We start from the raw sequence: 19,625 nt of genomic DNA, 5'->3' as shown, positions 1-19,625 counted from the left end.
TTGACAATCCATTTACAAACTTTTCATCACCATGCAAGGAGCTATCATCAGTGCACTGTTCACTTGCGGTGTGTCCTCTGAAAGCCTGGCCTTTATGTACTTATCGATCAGTTGATTGATCATCATTAGGGAAACCCAATTGTGACATAGGGATGGGAGATCTCATCGCTGTTAGGTTGTGTGGCAAACTGTGCATTGTATGGAATTTTATTGATTCCATTGTGTTTCCTGGAATTACAGTGTATGCCTGCAAGATAATGAATCTCAGGGATATATGCTATGACATATATGTACTTAGATAATAAATTTACTTTGAACTTTGAACTATTACTTGAAGATTTTGAGGCACTGATCCACAAGACCTAACCCTTCAGTGTCTAGTGGAATCTAGACCCTCAAATATGGTCTTTCCCCTCAAAGATTTTATGGTGGCTGCATTGAGCTTAAGTGCATTCCTCAGCACTACTGCTACACACTGGAATGTGCCAATTGGCAGCATTTACTTGCAGGCATCTCCTTGGAACTTAAGACCAAGTTTTGAGGAAATCAAAGTGTTTCTTTCACCGAGTTTTTGATCTTCTTGCAGCAATTGATGTCTGTCTCAGTAGCTGCCTCTGGAAACAACCTGTAATGTTATACAACTGCTTGGGATGTTCTCCAACAAGGAGTCCTGTATTAATTTATAGACTTCCTATACTACCAAAACTTTGCAATAGTTTTACCAAAATATTTCCTGCTAATTCAAGTTAATGGGGATATATTCACTGAATATTAAATCAAAATTAAATGAACTATTAATTGGCGAGAACTCTCACCAAACAGTCTTCAAAATTAAATGTATTAATTGGATGAATACAGTTGAACAAACAGCCATGTTTGTTGCTGGTAAAGATGAATGTGTTCCTGAGCTAACTTCAGTAATTGAGAAAATTCATAAGCCTGCAATTGTGTTTGTTTTTCTAAGGCGATTGTTAAAGGGCAATGGATTCTGCTTTTTAGACAGGACCGACAATGGATGTTCAGTCAATAAGTGCTTAATGAGGAAAACTGCAGGGCCACAGACTGCAGTTTCCTATTGGGTTCAGTGTGTTACTGCAGTTGTTACTAGGATTTGGTGCTTTTTGGGTTATAGGCATTGTAACTCTGTGTAAGATAATACTAGTTAGGTTGATAGATATTATTTGATCGTAAAGGCCGAATGAGGCCAATTTGTGCTCTCTTCAGAAGTATGTGCTTCAGGTTAAAATTGCACTAAATATAATTGGAAATGACAATGGGTAGTAATAGGTTGACATCACTCTTAAAATGCAAAATCAGGTCTTCCTTTTTAAAATATCTTTAAATCACACTGGCATGATCAGCATTGAGTGGCTGCAAAGCAAAACCATATCAGGTGTAATGTGCCAAATCTGCTGTGCATTCCTTTTGTAGGGTTAGCTCTCAATTTCTTTTTATTTGCTCTTTAGGGTTCTAAAGAGGTAATGAGCATGCAGAGCATCAATTTTATCACCCAGTTATTCTGAAAAATAACAATTAACAACAGCAGATGTTGATTAGTTAGTCTTCATTCCAAGTATTCAACTTTCCTGGGACTCACAATAGACAATAGCACAAGCTCATTAGCGCACCAAATCTAGAACTCAGTACAGAAACATAGGTTTTCTTCACCTTGATCTTTTTTTGAACAAGTTGTGACTAAAATCAGCTATTTCATCCTCACTAATGAGTCATGATTATGAGTCAGCCATGAATATATATCTGCACGGTCAAGATTATAAAATGAGCTTTTCATCCCCTTTCACTATTAGTTCAAAATTTGATAAACTTCCTTTGAGCGTACGTTGAGGATTTGATCTATTGAATGAGTTTATATATATCTCCTGGATGAGGCTGATATGAAACTTCACCCCAATATTCATCCCAATTTTCTATCAATAAGCAGAGGAAATAGCAACTGTCTAGAGCTGGCAAGATGACAAAAATAAAGATGAATGAAAGAACATGGGAGATAGGAGCAGGAGTGGACCATGTCTGATCAGCTCTAGCTTTGTTTCCTCTTCAGATTTCCATAGCCCTCAATTCCTTGAGCTTGCAAAAATGCATTTACTTCTTTTTAAATGATGGAGCCTCCACAATCCTCTCTGAAAGAGAATTCCAGAGATTTATCTCATTACTGCTGCATGTACTTTTCACTGCTATTAGCATTTTTGAACATACTTACTAAACATGTTAAATGATTTTCAGCAAAATAAAAGAAAACAAGATCAGATCAGTTCAAATCAATTTGGCTCAGTGGTACAGTGGTTAGTACTGCTGCCTTACCACTCTAAGAACCGCTGTCTATGTGGTGTCTGCACGTTCTTCCTTGTCAGCTTATGGACTTAATTTGAGTGCTCACTTTCCTACCACATCACAAAGACGTGCTTGTAGTTTAACAGGTTACTATTGTAACCCCCTGGCTAGCCTCAGGCTTGCTCAGCTCGCTTCCGTCTAGGGGGAGCAGCCTTTGGCCCTGCCAAACTGGGTAATCAGCTTGTGAAGTTGCTGTGTGATGTCCCCAACATGCCAAATAACAGACAGTACACCATATGCAATTAAATGAGTTCACTTTATCGATCTTACTGGAGCTACGTAATTAATAGAGATACAATATAAAAGATAAAGTAAAAGGCACCAAACTTGTCAAAGTCCAAACCACTTTGTGCACAACCCGTTGGAGCTCAATTAACAAAGTTCTCTTGCCACGTTCGATCCCCTCAGACCTCCTCGACCCGCCGCCTGGGACCAACAACGGTGGTCGACCAGATGCTCCACATGAATCTGTCCTCATCTCCTCCCCTCACCGAAACCCTGGGCCGGGGACCCCGCTTGGGGTCCATTCCGTCGCCCAGCTTACAACATCACATCTTCTCCCTCTAACCCCCTCGCGCCGTCTCCCCAAAAGCCCACCAACAAGAGCTTACAGACCCAGAAGAGAGAATAACATCTATCCCAATTGGTTAACAAACGAATACAATTCTCGTTATCAGTAATTATAACCCAAAGAAAAAGCACTCTCTCACCAGTTAGCATAACAAAGAAGCATTCTTACTTTTAACAAAACAAAGAAGCCATTTTGATTAACATACTCAGTAACATAAAGAAGAAACCCCTTACACTATAAACTATCCCTTCATCTAGCAAAAATAAACAAAAGTGGAAAGGAAATTTGAATAATGTTATTGCTTTGCAGGGAGACAATATGAATGGAGTGTCCTCTGTATTGTATTAATAAAGTTTAACCTCAGCTTTAAGCAGCATTCAATGATTAGAAACCCAAATGATGTCCAATTTAGTGCTAAGTTTAAATGTATTTTCATAGTCAGTAGGTACACATTGTTTGTTATTTTAATGGAGGAGTTTAAATTAAATAGATGTAACATAAATTTGAAAATAAAAATGTTTTTTTTTGAAAATCATGTGTGCTCTGCTAGTAATGAGCTTTTCTGAAGTTAATTTTATTTCACACAAAAAATGCTGGAGGAACTCAACAGGTCAGACAGCATCTATGTAAGTGAATAAACAGTCTATGTTTCGGGCTGAGGCTCTTCTTCAGCACTGGAGAGAAGTGGGAAGACGGTGGAATAAAAAGGTGAGGGAAGGGGAAGGAGGACTGACTATGAGGTGATAGGTGAAGCCAGGTGGATAGGAAAGATAAAGGGCTCGAGAGGAAGGAATCTGATAGCAGAGAGTGAATCGAAGGAGAAAGAGAAGGGGGATGAGATCAGAATGGGGAATAGAAGAAGAAGAGAGTGGGGAGTTATGTTCTTTTACTGGTAGGAGAAACTGATATTCATCCAGTAGGTTGGATAGTACCCAGGCGGGGAATATAAGCTATTGCTCCTCCACCCTGAGGGTGGCCTCATCATGTCACAAGAGGAGACAATGGATAAACATGTCGAAAAGGGATTGGGAATTAAAATACTTGGCCACTGGGAAGTTCTGCTGTTGGCAGATGGTGCAGAGGTTCTCAACGAAAAGGTCCCCCAATTTATGAAGGGTCTCACCAATGTAGAGGAGGCCTTATCAGGAGAACTGGGCTTAGTAGACGAGCACAGCAGATTCACAGGTGAAGTGTTTCCTTACCTGGAAGGACTGTTTGAGGCCTTGAATGAAGGTGAAGGAGGAGATGAATGGGCAGGTGTAACAATTTGACCATCTACAGGGATAAGTGCCAGAAGGGAGATTAATGGGGATGGATGAATGGACAAGAGAATCATGGAGGAAGAAATTCCGATAGAAAATGGAGGGGTGGGAAGGTACAGATACATTTGGAGCTGTGTGGAGAATGATGTGTTGGTTGAGGAGGCTCATGGGTGGTAGGTAAGAACAAGAGGAACTCTGTTACTGTTAAAGTGGTGGGAAGATGGAGTGAGCGTGGATGTTCAGGAAATGGAGGCAATGCATGTGAGGGCAGCATCAATGATCGAAAAAGGGAAACCCTGTTCTTTGAATAAGGAGGACACCTCTGATACCATGGAAAGGGAAGCGCATCCTGGGATCAGATGGAGCAGAGATGAAGGAAATGAAAACAGGGAATACATTTTTAGACGTTGGGAAGAAGTATAGTCAAGATAACCATGGGAATCGGTAGGTTTATAAAAGATGTCAATTGACAGTTTGTCTTCAGAGTTGGAGACAGAGAGATTGAGAAAGGGAGGGAGGTGTCACAAATGGACTAAGTGAATTGAAGGACAGGATAAAGTTGGAGGCAAGGTTGATAAATATTGACAAGCTCAGTGTTGGTGCATGAAGCAGCGCCAATGATTTGCCAATGTAGTGAAGGAAGAGTTAGGGAGCATTACTAGGGAAGGTTTGGAACATGGACTGTTCCACGTAGCCAACAAAAATGCAGGTATGCATATGCTACATAGGTATTAGCAGGTAAACTGCATTATGTACACCCAGTAGTTACATTATTAGATACGCCCTGTACCTAATAAAGTGGCCACTGACTCTGTGTAGGTTTTCACAAATAAAATGGCATGACGCATTTTATGTTTAAGGAAAACAGTAACAACTGATTTATTGAACTCCAAATACAGAACACAAAATCATGGTAACAGAACTTCATGTAATTACATCATCACATCGGACCGGCCTCTTAAAATGAACCACCAACTCAATGTCGGTGGCTGTGCATAAAGAGTTCTTTAAAAATAAAACAACGATGTGGTTATTTCCCAGAAGGGACACCATGTAGCCCTGTAGCTCTGTTGGCTTAGTAACTGCGAGGCACGTTCGGACTCCGATAGTCTGTAAAAGGTGAGCTCTCTGTGATCATTATTTATTATGTTCAGGAGGATTTTCCAGCAGACTCACCACGCTCAATGCTGTGGAACTGCTGAGCAATGCTACAACATAGTAAGACTTGATGTCATCGTTGGCGATTCCTCGCAGTGTGAATTCGGCCATGGCATGTACAAACCAAACAACAGACTTTTGCTCCCAAAACTCCAGCAATTTCAAAGCAACTGCATTGGCCGACAAGTTCAATAACTCTGGAATCATCCTACAGCATCAGGGTCAGTAATGTAGGTTTTCATGAATAAAATCATACTAGCCATTTTTTATGTCTAAGGAGAACCATAACAAACCATTTATTGTACTCCAAACACTGAATACAAAAGCACATCTGATTATTTGAGTTCCTGTCACCTTCCTGTCAGTTTGAATCAGTCTGGCCATTCTCTTCAGACCCCTCTCACTAATAAGATGATTTCATCCATAGAACTGCTTACCACCGGATGTTGTTTATTGTTTTTCACACCGTTCTCTGTGAACTCCAGAGACTGTTATGCATGAAAATCTCAGGAGATCAGCAGTTTCTGAGATAACGAAACCTGGCACTAACATTCATTACATGGCCAAAGTCACTTAGATCGCATTTCTCCCCTATTATGATGTTTGGTCTGAACAACAAGTGAACTTCTTGATTACATCTGCATGCTTCTAAACACTGATTTGCTGCCACATGATTAACTGATTCAATATTTGCATTAACGAGCAGGTGTACAGATGTACCTAATAAAGCGACCATTGAGTATCTGTTAAGTTGAAAGGGTTGCTTAATTTGATCAGTAAAATTTGAAATACTTTTACAACAGATGCATGTGAAAAATTTTAACCTCTGTATCTGGCACACCATTTCCTGCATGCAAAAACAAACACTATGGCATTTCATTCCAACATTCTGAACATGTTTATAGGCAAGGATAAATTTTGTAAGTTCAACTAGTAACTCAAGACTTTAAGAATCCACTATACTATCCCAGTTACATAACTTCTTGTGGTCTTCCATGGCGTAGAAGATACAAAAGTTGAAAACACGTTCCACCGGGCTCAAAGACAGCTTTTACTGTGTTCTATTGGATGGTTCCTTAATAAAATAAGATGGATTCTTGACTGCAAAATCTACATTGTTATGATCTTCCACATTATTACCTACCTGCACTGCACTTCCTCTGTAGCTGTTGCACTTTATTCTACACTCTGTTGTTTTACTTTATTCTACCTCAGTGCATTGTGTAATGGTTTGATCAGTATGAACAGTGTGCAAGACTAGATTTTCATTGTACGGCTGTGCATGTAACTGTTATAAAGCAATTCCAAACTTTTCCCATCTCTGAAACTCATTGAGGATCATTCTCCATTGTACAGAAGCTGAAAAGGCTGTGTAAAGTAAATAACCAAGTCAAATTGAAGAAATAGTGAACATTGGAGTATATTTAACAACTCGCACTTCATTAGTCTATACACTAAACTCTAAAATTCCTCACTTCTCCTCTGTCAAAAAAGATGCTCTTAAAATATTGATCAAGCGTTTGGCCGTATCCAGTCCCTTTAGATGGCTCTTTATCAGCTTGTCCATAATGTTCCCGTGAAGCATAATGCAATGTTCTGCTGTCTTAATGACACTATGTCATAGAACATGAAACTCAATAGCACAGTATATGCCCTTCAGCCCACAATGTTGTGCTGACCTTATAAGCTAATTAGAGATCAATCTAACCCTTCCCTCCCTTTTTCTGTCACCCATGCCCCATCCAAGAATTTCTTAGAAGTCCCTAATGTATCTGCCTCTATCATTATCCCTGGCATAGTGTTTTATTCACCTACCTCTCTCTGGGTTTAAAAAAAATACTCTGATATTCCCCCCCCCCCACTATACTCTTTTCCAGTCACCTTAAAATTATGCCCTCTGGTATTAGCCCTTTTCCACCATGGGGAGAAAGCCTCTGGCTATCGACTTGACTTATGTATGCCTCTTATCATCTTGTATATCTCTATTAAGTCACCTCTCATCTTCCTTCACTCCAAAGGGAAAAGCCCTAGCCCTGTCAACCTATCCTCATAAGAAATGTCTCTAGTTTAGGTGGCATCCTGGTAAATCTCCTCCGCATTCACTCTAATGCTTCCACATCCATCCTAGAAAGAGAATTATAATCAGAACCGAACAGGATATTCCATGTGTGGTCTAACCAGGGTTTTAGTCAAATCCTACATTGGCTTCATCAGTTACCTCAGAAACCATAAAACTGAAGTGAAAGTAATCATCTTCAAACCCAAAAGAACTATCTGAGATAGATGTATTTGCAAGTTGTGACTTTGTATCCCAATAGTAGTTTCTCCACTTTTATCCTGTTGTCCTTGAGCAAACAGAAACCAACTTTTGTTTTGAACAAGCAACGTTACATAATTTAGCATAATGAAGTGCTCACAAATGTAACTTCAGTCTTCTAATAAAGTATACATATAAAAGGGCATCATGTATTTCATATTCACAATAGAAAATCCACAATATCCCTTAATAAAAACAGTAGATTTTTATAAACTCTCAGCAGTATACATGGAAACTTGGCACAAACAAGAATTACATTAATCTTTAACGTTCTTCAACCATAATGAGACAAAACAGTACAGGCATGTGTGAAGGATCATAAATTCTAAAGCTGTGAAAAATCTACAGGTGAACAGAAATTGGTGCTTATCCCTGTTCTCCCAACTTAAACCAGAAAGGTCAATAGATTTTTCTTGTTAATTTGCTTCTAACTTTGTGTCAGAGAGTAAGAGGGAACATTGTTCAAATCCATCTGAATTCTTGAGTAACACCAATGTATTAGAATTTATTCCTCCTGCTTGGGACTTCTAAACATTTGAGATTGGATTCCTGACAGTCTCCTTTTCAGTGTTTGTCAACAGTTCAGAGCTGATTATTAGAACTGGTTTATTGTTGTCACATGTTCCAAGATGCAGTGTTAAGTTTGCCTTGCATAGTGTTTGTGTAGGTCAACACATTACACAGTGCCTTAAGGTAATATAAGGTTAACAATAATAAAATGAAGAATAAAGTGCACCAGCTACAGAGACAATGTTCTACATGGTAAAAGATAACAAGGTAGATTGTGAGATCAGGGGACCAATATTCTTTTAACAGTGGAGCTGTAGCTGCTTTTGCACCTGTTGCTCAGGCTTTCAGCTTTTGCATCTTCTTGCTGATGACAGAGGGGAAAACAAAAAGTATATGGGATGGGTGGGATCTTTGATTACACTGGCTGCTTTACGGAGAGTACCATCTGTCATGTATCTGGATAGGATGCTTTCTATAGTGCATTGATACAAACTAGTGAGAGCCAACGGGGTCATACCAAATTTTCTTTGTCTCCTGAGAAAGCAGAGAAAGCTTTCCTGGCCATGTCATCAACATGCTTTGCATCAGAATAGGCTATTGGTGATATTCCCTCCTAGGAACTTGTAAAGTTCTCAATTCTCTGAACTTCAGCACTTACTCTTGACAAAAGAAGCATGTCTACTGCTCCCCCCTTCAATGACATTGAAGGAAGAGTTGCTGTCATGACACCATGTTGCTAAGCTTCCTGAATGTTCCTGAACTTCGAAGGTCATTATGATAGTATCACCTGAAAACTTGTAGATAAGAGTTACAGCAAAATGGAGCAGGAGGCTGAAGAGGCAATATTGTGAAGCATCAATGTTGAGAATGATTGTAGCAGAGATGCAGCTGCCTTTCCTTACTGATGTCGGTCAGGAAGTCGTGGACCCAGTTGTAGAGGGATGTTCACTCTCAGGTTTCAGAGTTTGGGGATGAGTTTGCTTAGAGAATTGCATTAACAGAAATGCAGGACATTTTTTTTATGTTGGCCTTCATTGCTAGAGGGATTGAATTTAAGAGGAGGGATGTTATGCTGCTGCCATGCAGGGTATCGGTGAGGCCGCACCCGAAGTACTGCATGCAGTTCAAGTCTCCTTACTCCTCAAGTACGGAAGGGTATACTGGTTCTGGAGGCAGTGTGGAGGAGGTTCACCAGGTTAATTCCAGAGCTGAGAGGGTTAGACTATGAGGAGGGATTGAGTCGCCTGGGACTGTACTCACTGGAATTCAGAAGAATGAGAGGAGATCTTATACAAACATGTAAAATTATGAAAATGATAGATAAAATAGAGGCAGTAAAGTTGTTTCCAATGATAGGTGAGACTAGAACTAAGGGGCATAGCCTAAAGATTCAGGGGAGTAGATTTAGGGCAAAGGTGAGGAGGAACTGCTTTTCCCAGAGGGTGATGAATCTGTGGAATTCTCTACACCTATTCCTATTTCTTATCTTCTTATTTGCTATGTCAGAAGGAATTCAATGATCCTCTCAGCATTTCCCACAGTGGAAGTTTATTACACTGCTGCTGCACGATGCCTAATGTATTGACCCGGTGTTGAAGGAAGTTAACAAAGTGACTACATATGGAGTAGCCAAAATGCAAAAACATTTTTGGAATGCAAAAATATGGTTATTTTTTAATGAAATTGTTTGTTAAACTGCTAATTGTTTGGTTTGTATTTAAGAAAGAGGGATGGGGTTTTTCTTGGTATTCTTTCCATAAATTGAATGTAATTAGATATCCATTCTCATTGCTGCTTGAAACATTCTCAGACTTCCCCCAGTAGTGTAAACTTTTCAGATACATCCAATAAGCAGAAGTCCTACATTCACAGCTTATTGAGAGCAATTCTCAGTTTCCTTTCCAACTTTCTTAAGCTTTTTCTCATTTGGTGAGCACCAGATTCAGAGAATAGTAATAATATGGGAGGCTATTTGACTCTTTAGATCTAAGACCAGAAGACATAGGGGCAGAATTAGCCACTCAGCCCATCGAGTCTGCTTGACTATTCCATCAAGGTTGATTTCTTATCCTTATCAACCCCATTCTCCTGCTTTCTACTTTTACCTTTGATGCCTTGACTAACCAAGAACTTATCAACCTCCACTTTAAAAATATACAATGACTTGACCTCCACAGCCGTCCATGGTGATAAATTCTACAGATTCACAAACCTCCAGCTTAAGAAATTCCTTCTCATCTCTGTTCAAAATAAATATCCCTCTATTCTGTAGCTGTGCCCTTGGTCCTAGACTCACCTATAAATGAAAACATCCTTCTACATCCACCCTATCTAGACCTTTCAATATTCAATGGATTTCGAACCCCTCATTCTTCTAAACTCCAGCAAGTACAGGCCGAGAGCCTTCTAACACTCCTCACACATTAACCGTTTCAATCCCAGAAGCATTCTTGTGAACCTTCTTTGGATCCTCTCCAATGCCAGCACTTCTTTTCTTAGATAAGGAGCCCAAAAATTGCTTACAATACTCCAAGTATGGTCTGCGTAATGCCTCATAAAGCCTCAGCTGTGCCAGCTTTATGTAATGACAAACTGTATACCTTGCCTCCAGTCCTTTTTATCATAATCCTTCATTATCTGTACATTTCCACAGTTCCCTTTCGATCACTGGAATAGAATGTGCATCTTTGGTTATTCCTACTTGTGCATTCAGATCCTCACCATCCTAGATAAAATATCTGTTTTCCCTTTTACCACTTTTGACTCTCTTTGTTTTTGATCACTCTTTCATTTGGAACATTCCTTTACCCTTCTAAGTTTTAAATATCTTTCCTGGATTCCTGACAGTCTATTGAAGTCTAGTTCCATTGCACAAGTCATAGTCATAGAATACTAGGGCACAGAAAGAGGCAATCACCTTAGTAAATCTAATCTGCACAGTCACTAAAGCCTTTACATCTCGCAAAATGGAAGAAGCATCTGGACGAGAATCTGACATCAAGGCATATTTATCTTGGATCAAGTCTGGCACGTAGGATCAGCATAGATAGGTACTTTATAATTGACATGGGCATTTTTTAATTTTATTTATTTGGGGATACTGTGTGGAATAGAACCTTCCAGCCCGTTGAGCCACACTGCCCAGCAGCCCCTGACATCCCCAATTTAACCCTAACCCAATCACAGGACAACTTACAATGACCAATGAACCTGCCCTGTACATCTGTGGACTGTGGAGGGAAACCCCACAGATTCTACGGGGAGATGTACAACACCTTACAGAAAGGAGTTGTTATGTTTTGTAACTCTAAAACGTAAAATCGAATCAAAAAAAGCAAAGAGCCAAGCATGCATGTCTCGGTTTCATTTTTACTTTAAGTGAGACACTGACATATGACGTGAATCTGTGATGATGTATGCCATTCACGTACTTTTACATACAACCCATAATGAATGATGTAAGCAAACAAAGAATGCCTAATCAATAATGTATTTGCAATATTAATCAAATATTACTGAAATATTAAATACACAACAGATGCCAGGGTTGAACTCTGTACTTCGACTCCCTGAGGTGGAATAGTGTCACACTAACCCCTACAATACCTCAGTGGTGCTCAGGGTGGGGTAGAAAAGGCTTCTTTCTGGGCTTTGTTATTCTACAATCCCATCTTATTAAAATGTAGCATCCAGAGCTTCACACAATACTCCACTTGTAGGTAAAGCCGTACTTTATAAAGGAGTTACTATGACTCTCTTTACACACAATGTTTCTACACAGAGCTTAGGATCTCGTGTTTGTTTAAGCTGTTTTATAACCTACCCAGCTCCATTTAATAAACTCTGCACATATCCTGGTGTGTCTTTCTGTTCCTTTAGAATTGAATAGCTAGTTTATATTACCTTGTTTCAGAAAGGGTCATCTGAAAATGTTACTGAAACTTAGGGGCTGTCTGAAGATCATGCAAGGAACTGCAGACAATAGTGCTTTTACCCACAGAAGAGCAGGAGCCCTCAGGGAATTCTGTTTTCTACTAGCAGAGATCTCTGTGATTAGAATTTGGTCATATATTTATTATTTATATGCGTTTCACTGAGACAGAGAGCTGCATTCCTATTACTGTAGAAAGTGTGTTTGATCGACTATAGCCAATGTTAAATAAGTTTTATGCTTTGATGATCCATTTAATTTAAAGGAAACTAGATTAACATTAACATATGCATAGAAATTTAGTTTAACAACACTTCAACATACCAGAAGGGAGTAAGTTGACAAAAATGTACTTTTGAAAGATTTTTATTTGTCCACACTGAGGATAAAATAACAGAGCTTACTGTGGCTCATTACTGAAGCAACTACATAACACCATTGGGAATTTATAGTTAATATCTAATGCAGCTTTTTAAAAAAATTGTGGTACTTCTAATAGTTGTTTTAAACCATATTATCAAAGAGATCACAGCTTTCACATATCATATTATCTTAATTATGACCTGCACTGATGGAAAGGTTTCTGAGTACAAGATTAATGTAAAATACTTTTATTTTTAAATGAAACTGAAAATATGAAATTAATACTTTTCAGAACCCTTTGATTCACCACCTGTTCTTCTGATTGCCAACATTAAAAGTATCGCGGTGATGGGTTTGGATGGATCGGATATTGCCACACAGAATTCCATCAATACTAATGGACTCATTGCATTGGATTTTATTTATGATGAGGAGCTAGTCTGCTGGATCACAGCTGAGGAAATGTCCACTCATGCTGAACTGAAATGTGCCAAGATGACACCATTGAATGGATTTGTTGAAGAGAAAGTCATCAATATTTCACAAAGCCTCCACAGTGAGTACTACCAGCACTTATACCTACTTTAGAATGTGTTTCTTACCAATATGGAACAGTTTTAAAACAAACACATCAACTAGTTGGAATAAATATCAGTGTTACTGCAGAGAGAGTCTTTGATATAACAATTGCTAAATGATGACAACTCAACTTCATGCGTTGGAAAGGAATTTCATTGAAAGATTATTATAAAGTAAAACTGCCAATTATTAATAAACATGGACATTGCTTTGAATAGCACCTTAATTTTAATGAAGTCTGAAGTTAATCCAAGGTTTTTCTATTTAATATTCTTTTTATATTTGTCAGTCATCAGCAGGATATTCTCATCTTTCTAATTAACAACAGATTATATTTGCTTTCATGCTGGATGTTATGCTGGTCATTTTATTGTGATATCTCTGCTTAAAAATCCATGGCAATATGATTCTTCCTTAGATACTGTTCTTACATACTGGTTCTTCCATGGTGTGATAGTAAAGAATACTTCTTTTTAGACAAAAGGGCATGAGATTTACTCACAAAGAGGAATTTACAAGCAGAGGTCAAAATAAGTGAGGACTATTCCTAAGAAAATTGGAGAGCTAAAATATATTTTTATTTCCTTGTTTCCTCCATTGAATCCTCATTTAGGTGCTAGGTTAGTGTGGGAGGGCACAATAATTCCATTCGTGAGGAAGGTAATGAGGATTCCGTAGCAGATCAAAAGTTTTTCAGGTGACTGGGATTGACCTATGCTGCAAAATGTTCTGGCAAAGCCAGTTCATTAACTTTGGAATTTTCTTTAGCAGGTCCCAGTGGATCAGACTGTACATTAGATTCATAATCAGAAGAGAAACTAAATTGCACAATAGGACACTGATTCCATTTTGTTTGGGCAGGATCAATTGTCACTTATTCTAACCCCTACATGTCATTCTAATAGGATGAATCTTGTTTCTGGAGCATCACAAGCGTTTTAAAAAAATTACAGTCCTGCGGTGCATGAAACAACATGTCATGCAGAATTCCTCTGTGGAAATACTTTGTGACCTCTGCTCTAAATTGGTCATTTAGCAATTTGATCTGCGAACTCAGCTTTGTTTTAATTTGTGACAGCCTTGTGTGTGCACTGTTAGGGCATATTCTGGAGGTTTGGAATAAAGGAAATGTTAATTTCAACAGCAAACTGTCTTCAGATTTAAATGTGGATTGCAGATTGAATTTAAAATGCAGCTCAGAACAGTGGTGTTCTTGGAGCTGCAGGCTGGGGTTGATAGTAACCCAGGAAACACCCCATTCAGGCTGCAGAAACGGTGGTGATTAACATTGTGTCTGGAGTGTTGGTGTGAAGATCTAGGTGTTTGAAAATTATATATGACTCAAAGGAAGCATTCTCCACCCAAAGTACAGAAGCAAACAATGTCGTTGTAACTATTGAAACTACATTGTTAACATTGATCTTAAGGGTATAAAAGTGTGATGTACTTTGAGTTTATGAGCCTCCTCTTCCAAAAGTGTCTTCAGTACAATGTCTGCTTGTTGTGCGGAATAAAGACTTCTATATCACCAGCTTCAATGCCTCCCTGTGACTTCGATCGTAGTCACAACATGCACCTTTAGTATAGTCACAGAGAGATACAGCACATCAACAGACCATTCAGCCCGCTGAATACATGCTGATCATCAGCCACTCATTTAAACAGTTTCTAATTTTCTATGTTTTTAGATTTCCCTACATCCTCATCAATTCTGGCCAGGTTCCACCACTCACCCACTTTCTAGTTCATTTCAAATCACATTAAATGTTGAGGCTTTATAAGGTATTGATCAGACCACACTTGGAATATTTTGAGCAGCTTTGGGTCCCTTATCAATGAAAAGATATGCTGGCATTTGAGAGGGTCCAGAGGAAGTTCATAAGAATGATGCTGGAAGTGAAATGGTTAATGTATGAGGAGCATTTGATAGCTCCAGGACTGTACTTGCTGGAGTTTAGAAGAATGAGTCAGGGGGAATCTTACTGAAACCTATCGAATATTGAAAGGCCTAGATAGAGTGGGCATGCAGAGGATATTTTCAATAGTGACGGAATCTTAGATCAGAGGATGCAATCTCAAAATACAAGGACGTCTGTTTAGAACAGAGATGAGGAGGAATTTCTTTAGCCAGAAGGTAGTGAAACTGTGGAATTCATTGCCACAGACTGTTGTGGAGACCAAGTCATCAGGTGTATTTAAAGCAGAAGAGATTGATAGGTGTCAAAGGTTAGGAGGAGAAGGCAGGTGAACGGGGTTCAGAGAGATCATAAATCAGCCAAGATTGAATTGTGGAGCATATTCAAAGGGCCAAATGACCTAATTATGCTCTTATGACTTATGGTCTTAAGATCTTATAGTTACTTTAGATTCTCTAATTTTTTAAAGCTGTAAGTTCCTGCATCTAGTAGTTCATTCTGTGACTGTTTAATTGGAGTTGAATTCTATTGGCAGAGTACAACTTGCTGATGCTACCGTAGTTGCATGTTTAGTGCTAACAAGCAGGAATAAGCTTTTGGCCTTTGGTTTGTTTAGCAGTTCCACTTAATAAAGAACAAGAACTTTTCTCTATAGTGTCTTCAATATTTTTAAATTTCCCAAGACATTGAGGATAAGAATTGGCCATGAAGAACAACAATCAACCCCTGAACTGGTTCAGAATTTGAAATTTATGCATCAGTAAGCCAAACTGGACTCGAGATCCTCGCTGATCTATTGTACCGCTTTATTTTTTTCCATTTCTGCTTTACCATGAATAATTGCTCTGAGTCTGGTACATTATGATTACTACTTTCAAGTAACTGGCCATACTGAATACCAACTCTATAAAAAAAATTGCAATAACATGATATCAACTTTATTATCTGCATACATAACTTCTGGACAGTATTTTGCATTGCATTGACATCTATCTACATCATTTCCTATGATCACACTCAATAAGCCCCTTAGAATTGGATCCAAGATGGCGGCGTGACGCAGCTTGCAGCGGCCACTCCAGAGCTGATTATCTGTTATTTGTGAAGCAGGGTGCCGTGCACAATCATAATCGGATGAAAAACAGACGTGGGTGCATGGAGAAACATCTGAAAATCTCCAGGAAGACCTTCATCGTTGCTGCTGCTGCTGTGAGGTCCAGGTCTCTGCTGGGAAGAACAGGCCCCCAGTCTTTGGGGTCGTGTTGCCGATGGCCATTGGCGGGGCCGACTTAATATGCTCAGCAGAGGGTGGTGTTCGGAGAAGCTGTGCCGGAGGGGATGGTTGGAGGCTCGGAGGTTTGACGGACTCGGCGTCTGCTGCAGTCAGGTCACTTTCAGTGTGTGCAGCTTCTGCGAGGCTGGGTTCTGATGCACCATCAATAACTGTCGGAGATTGGAGACAAATGATAAGCTTTTATTAGCTGCAAGAGACCACGATTAGTAGCAAGAGCCCACCTCACAACATCCTGGAGACTGAGGGAGGAGCAGTGCCTCCAACCGCCTTTATACAGGGGTCTGTGGGAGGAGCCACAGGAGCAGTCAGCAGGGGGGCATGTCCAGACAGGTATATGTAGTTCACCACAGGTTCGATGGAGCTTTTGTTGTGTGCTGCGTCTGCGAGCCTGAGTCGGGCGGTGCTGTGGAAATCCATAGCGGGGGTATTCCCTTCTGCCGCCGGCGTGGGATGACGAGTCAATCGGGACCCTGGGGACTTGAGGAAACTGTGTAGTGGTTTCTTTCCAACTTATAGTCTTTTAACATCTTTGGACTATTTTTATTGCTATTGTTTGCACTGTTGGAACTATATGTTGCAAATATATGGTTTTGTGCAGGTCTTGTAGCTTTAGTTTTTCGTCTTGTTTGTCTGGTGGGATTGGAGCTCCTTTCTAGGGAACGCGCTAAGATGGTAGCGTGATATTAATACGCAGCAGCCTCTCCGGACTCTGGATTGGGGATTGCCAAATGTTACGTGGATTTTCTGGTGTAGTCTGTTTTGTCAAGTGTTTTTGTGATATCATTCTGGAGAAACGTTGTCTCATTATTTAACTGCATTGCACTTGTGGTTTCTAAATGACAATAAACTGAATCTGAATCTGAATTCCATGTTTTAACTAGCTCAGCCTACTTCCTTAGGTTTGGCCATTTCCCTAATTGTGAATTTGACCAGTTTATCTTCAGATTCTGAAGCCAAGCAAGTGTTTTAAGATGTTGGCTGGCTAAGGCCTCAGTTGGTCAGAGTTGATCATAGACATTGTGTCCAAGCTGTCTAGATATGCAAGCCAGAGCAGTACAATATGGAGAGCAAGCTGTTGCCCATGTAGCAAGCACCCCCCCCCCCATTCATCTGATGAACCTAACGTACTGGTAGAGACCGAGACCAGAAGCGTGCAGGAGTTGCCAGTCAGCATTGTACTCAATGTAGGACTGCCTTAGGGACTCCAGTACCAGATTTTTCCCTAGGGTTTTACTCCCAAAGCCTTCCTCACGAGTGGGTATAGCCGCAAGGCACTGGAGGTTTGAGATCAGGGTTTTGCTTCTCCTATGTGAGCTGCCAACCATGGCAAATGAACAACATCTGCCCAAAGCAACTGGTTTTAAGGCACTAGTAACCCGCTTTTGCCCTTTTTCCTGTCAGTGGAAATGGCTCCGCAAGCTTAGTAGCTAATTCACATGAGAAGGCCAGGAGATGGACTTGACTGTCAGAGACTATTTTAGGTGCATGCCGTTGGGAGCATTTAATAGCTAGTGGGAGCTTGGCTCCATTACCAGCCCTAGCTATAACAAAATTAAGGAACCAATGTTTTGTGCTAGAATTGATAATATTTCAGTCTTTGGGACCCTGCTGAGCATTTTAACCATGCCATTACATAATTCCTGTTACACACAACAGATACTCTCCACTCTGCTAGCCAGTTCTCAAATTGTTCCCAGATATTACCTAGGAATTTCGTGCCATGAAAATGGATTGTATCCTTTTCTTCTGTGTACTAAAGTTGATGCTGCCTGTAGCATTAGTGAACTGTCAGGTGGTATACAAAATTCCACGCAACAGATATAAAGGTTTTATTAAGAAAATGCTAACATTGATTTTCACTTGACATATTTTCTAAGAGTACAATTTGCAAAATGCTACTTTGTTGTTATGCATTGTTGGGAGCCACTGTACAGTGAGAGAAAGCTGGTTTGGGGGCACAGAGGTCTCCACTGTGCTGTGAACCCACTGAACGTGGAACTGGAAGGATTGATTCCCATATTGTGATGGAACCTAGCCAACAGATTTTCCCAATTTCTTGTCCAGTGACTCCTCGCTTAATAGTATTGGTCTATGGCATAAAAACAAAGATTGGGAACGCCTCCTAGCCAATGTGAAGCATGAGCTCATCCAGGGACCAGTGACTGCACAGCACACAGTGACATACAGAAGTGCATGTTTATTATCAATAAAGCATAAGCCTTGGGTTACACTCAATGGCTTGAAAGTAAATGGCTATAGAGGTTGTGAACCAATTGGCTGAAATTTTCCAAACCTAGCTGGATTCCAGGAGGGTACCAGAAGGCTGGTAACCAGCCAAAGTGTCTTCCTTTTCAAGCACAGAGGAAGACAGAAGGTGGAAATCTGTAGACCAGTTAATTTAACAACCATTATTAATAAGATTTTAGTGTCAATAATCAAAGTGGAAAGCTGAATATAATCAAACTGAGTCAAATTGTTCTATGAAAGGAAGCCATGCTGAACAAATGTGTTCAAATTATTTGAGGATGTCATAGGAAGAGTTGTCAGAAGGGTATTGTAGATGAGGTGCATTTAGATTTCCGCAAGTTGCCTTATATTAGGCTGCTGCATAAATTAAGAGCCCAATGTATAGAAAGAAGTGAATATAGAGAACATAGACAGTACAGCACGAGAATAAATGCTTGACCCACTCTGTCTGCATTGTGCAAGTGATCGTCTTTCAATTCTCACTGCTGTCTGTAACAAATTTGTGTGTTCTCCCTCTGACTGAACATATTTCCTCTGGGTGCTCTGCCTTTTTTGGTAATACATATGGTTTAGGATTATTAAGTTGCAGGCATGCTATATTGGCACTGAGATTATGCTGACACTTGCCCCCAGCATATCCTCGGAGTTCATTGGTCATTTATGCAGACAATGAATTTCACTGAATGTCACAATGTACATGTGACAAAGAAAGCTAATCATTATCTTTTATCTAATTTGTGTGTACATGGTCCATATCCCTCCATCCCCTGCCCGGTCAGGTGTCTGTCTAAGTGCCTCTGAAACATTGCTGTCATATCTGTTTCTTCCATCTTCCCTGGTATCATGTTCCAGGAGCTCTGTGTAAAAAAAAATGCCTTGTGAATCTCCCTTAACATTACATTAATGTTCAGTAGTGAGGATATGAAAATATGTGGAAAGGAAGGACAATTTGTGGAGTTGACACTGTAAATCTGGAAGGAATAACGTATCAACTGAATGACTATGCAGAAGCCTGTCACATGAGGAGATGAATTATATTAGATACTTTGGTAAGAGGACTCAAAATGTGGATAATTATATAAAAAGAGGGAAACTGCCAATGAATGAAATTCAGAAAACTCAAGG

General features: G+C 39.7%; 1 protein-coding gene across 1 annotated transcript in view; it reads left to right on the top strand.

Annotated features, from left to right (window-relative positions):
* LOC132394768 (low-density lipoprotein receptor-related protein 1-like) overlaps positions 1 to 19,625 on the top strand; it is a 1,611,265-nt gene that overhangs the window by 404,871 nt on the left and 1,186,769 nt on the right. The window contains exon 6 of the mRNA XM_059971176.1: positions 12,757 to 13,020. Within this exon, the coding sequence (XP_059827159.1) occupies positions 12,757 to 13,020 (264 nt within the window). The remainder of the gene's footprint in view (positions 1 to 12,756; positions 13,021 to 19,625) is intronic.

Source organism: Hypanus sabinus, chromosome 5 (genome assembly GCF_030144855.1).
Source record: "Hypanus sabinus isolate sHypSab1 chromosome 5, sHypSab1.hap1, whole genome shotgun sequence".
Classification (NCBI taxonomy): domain Eukaryota; kingdom Metazoa; phylum Chordata; class Chondrichthyes; order Myliobatiformes; family Dasyatidae; genus Hypanus; species Hypanus sabinus.
Note: the sequence above shows the minus strand (reverse complement) of the source record. Positions and strands in the feature narration are given on the sequence as shown.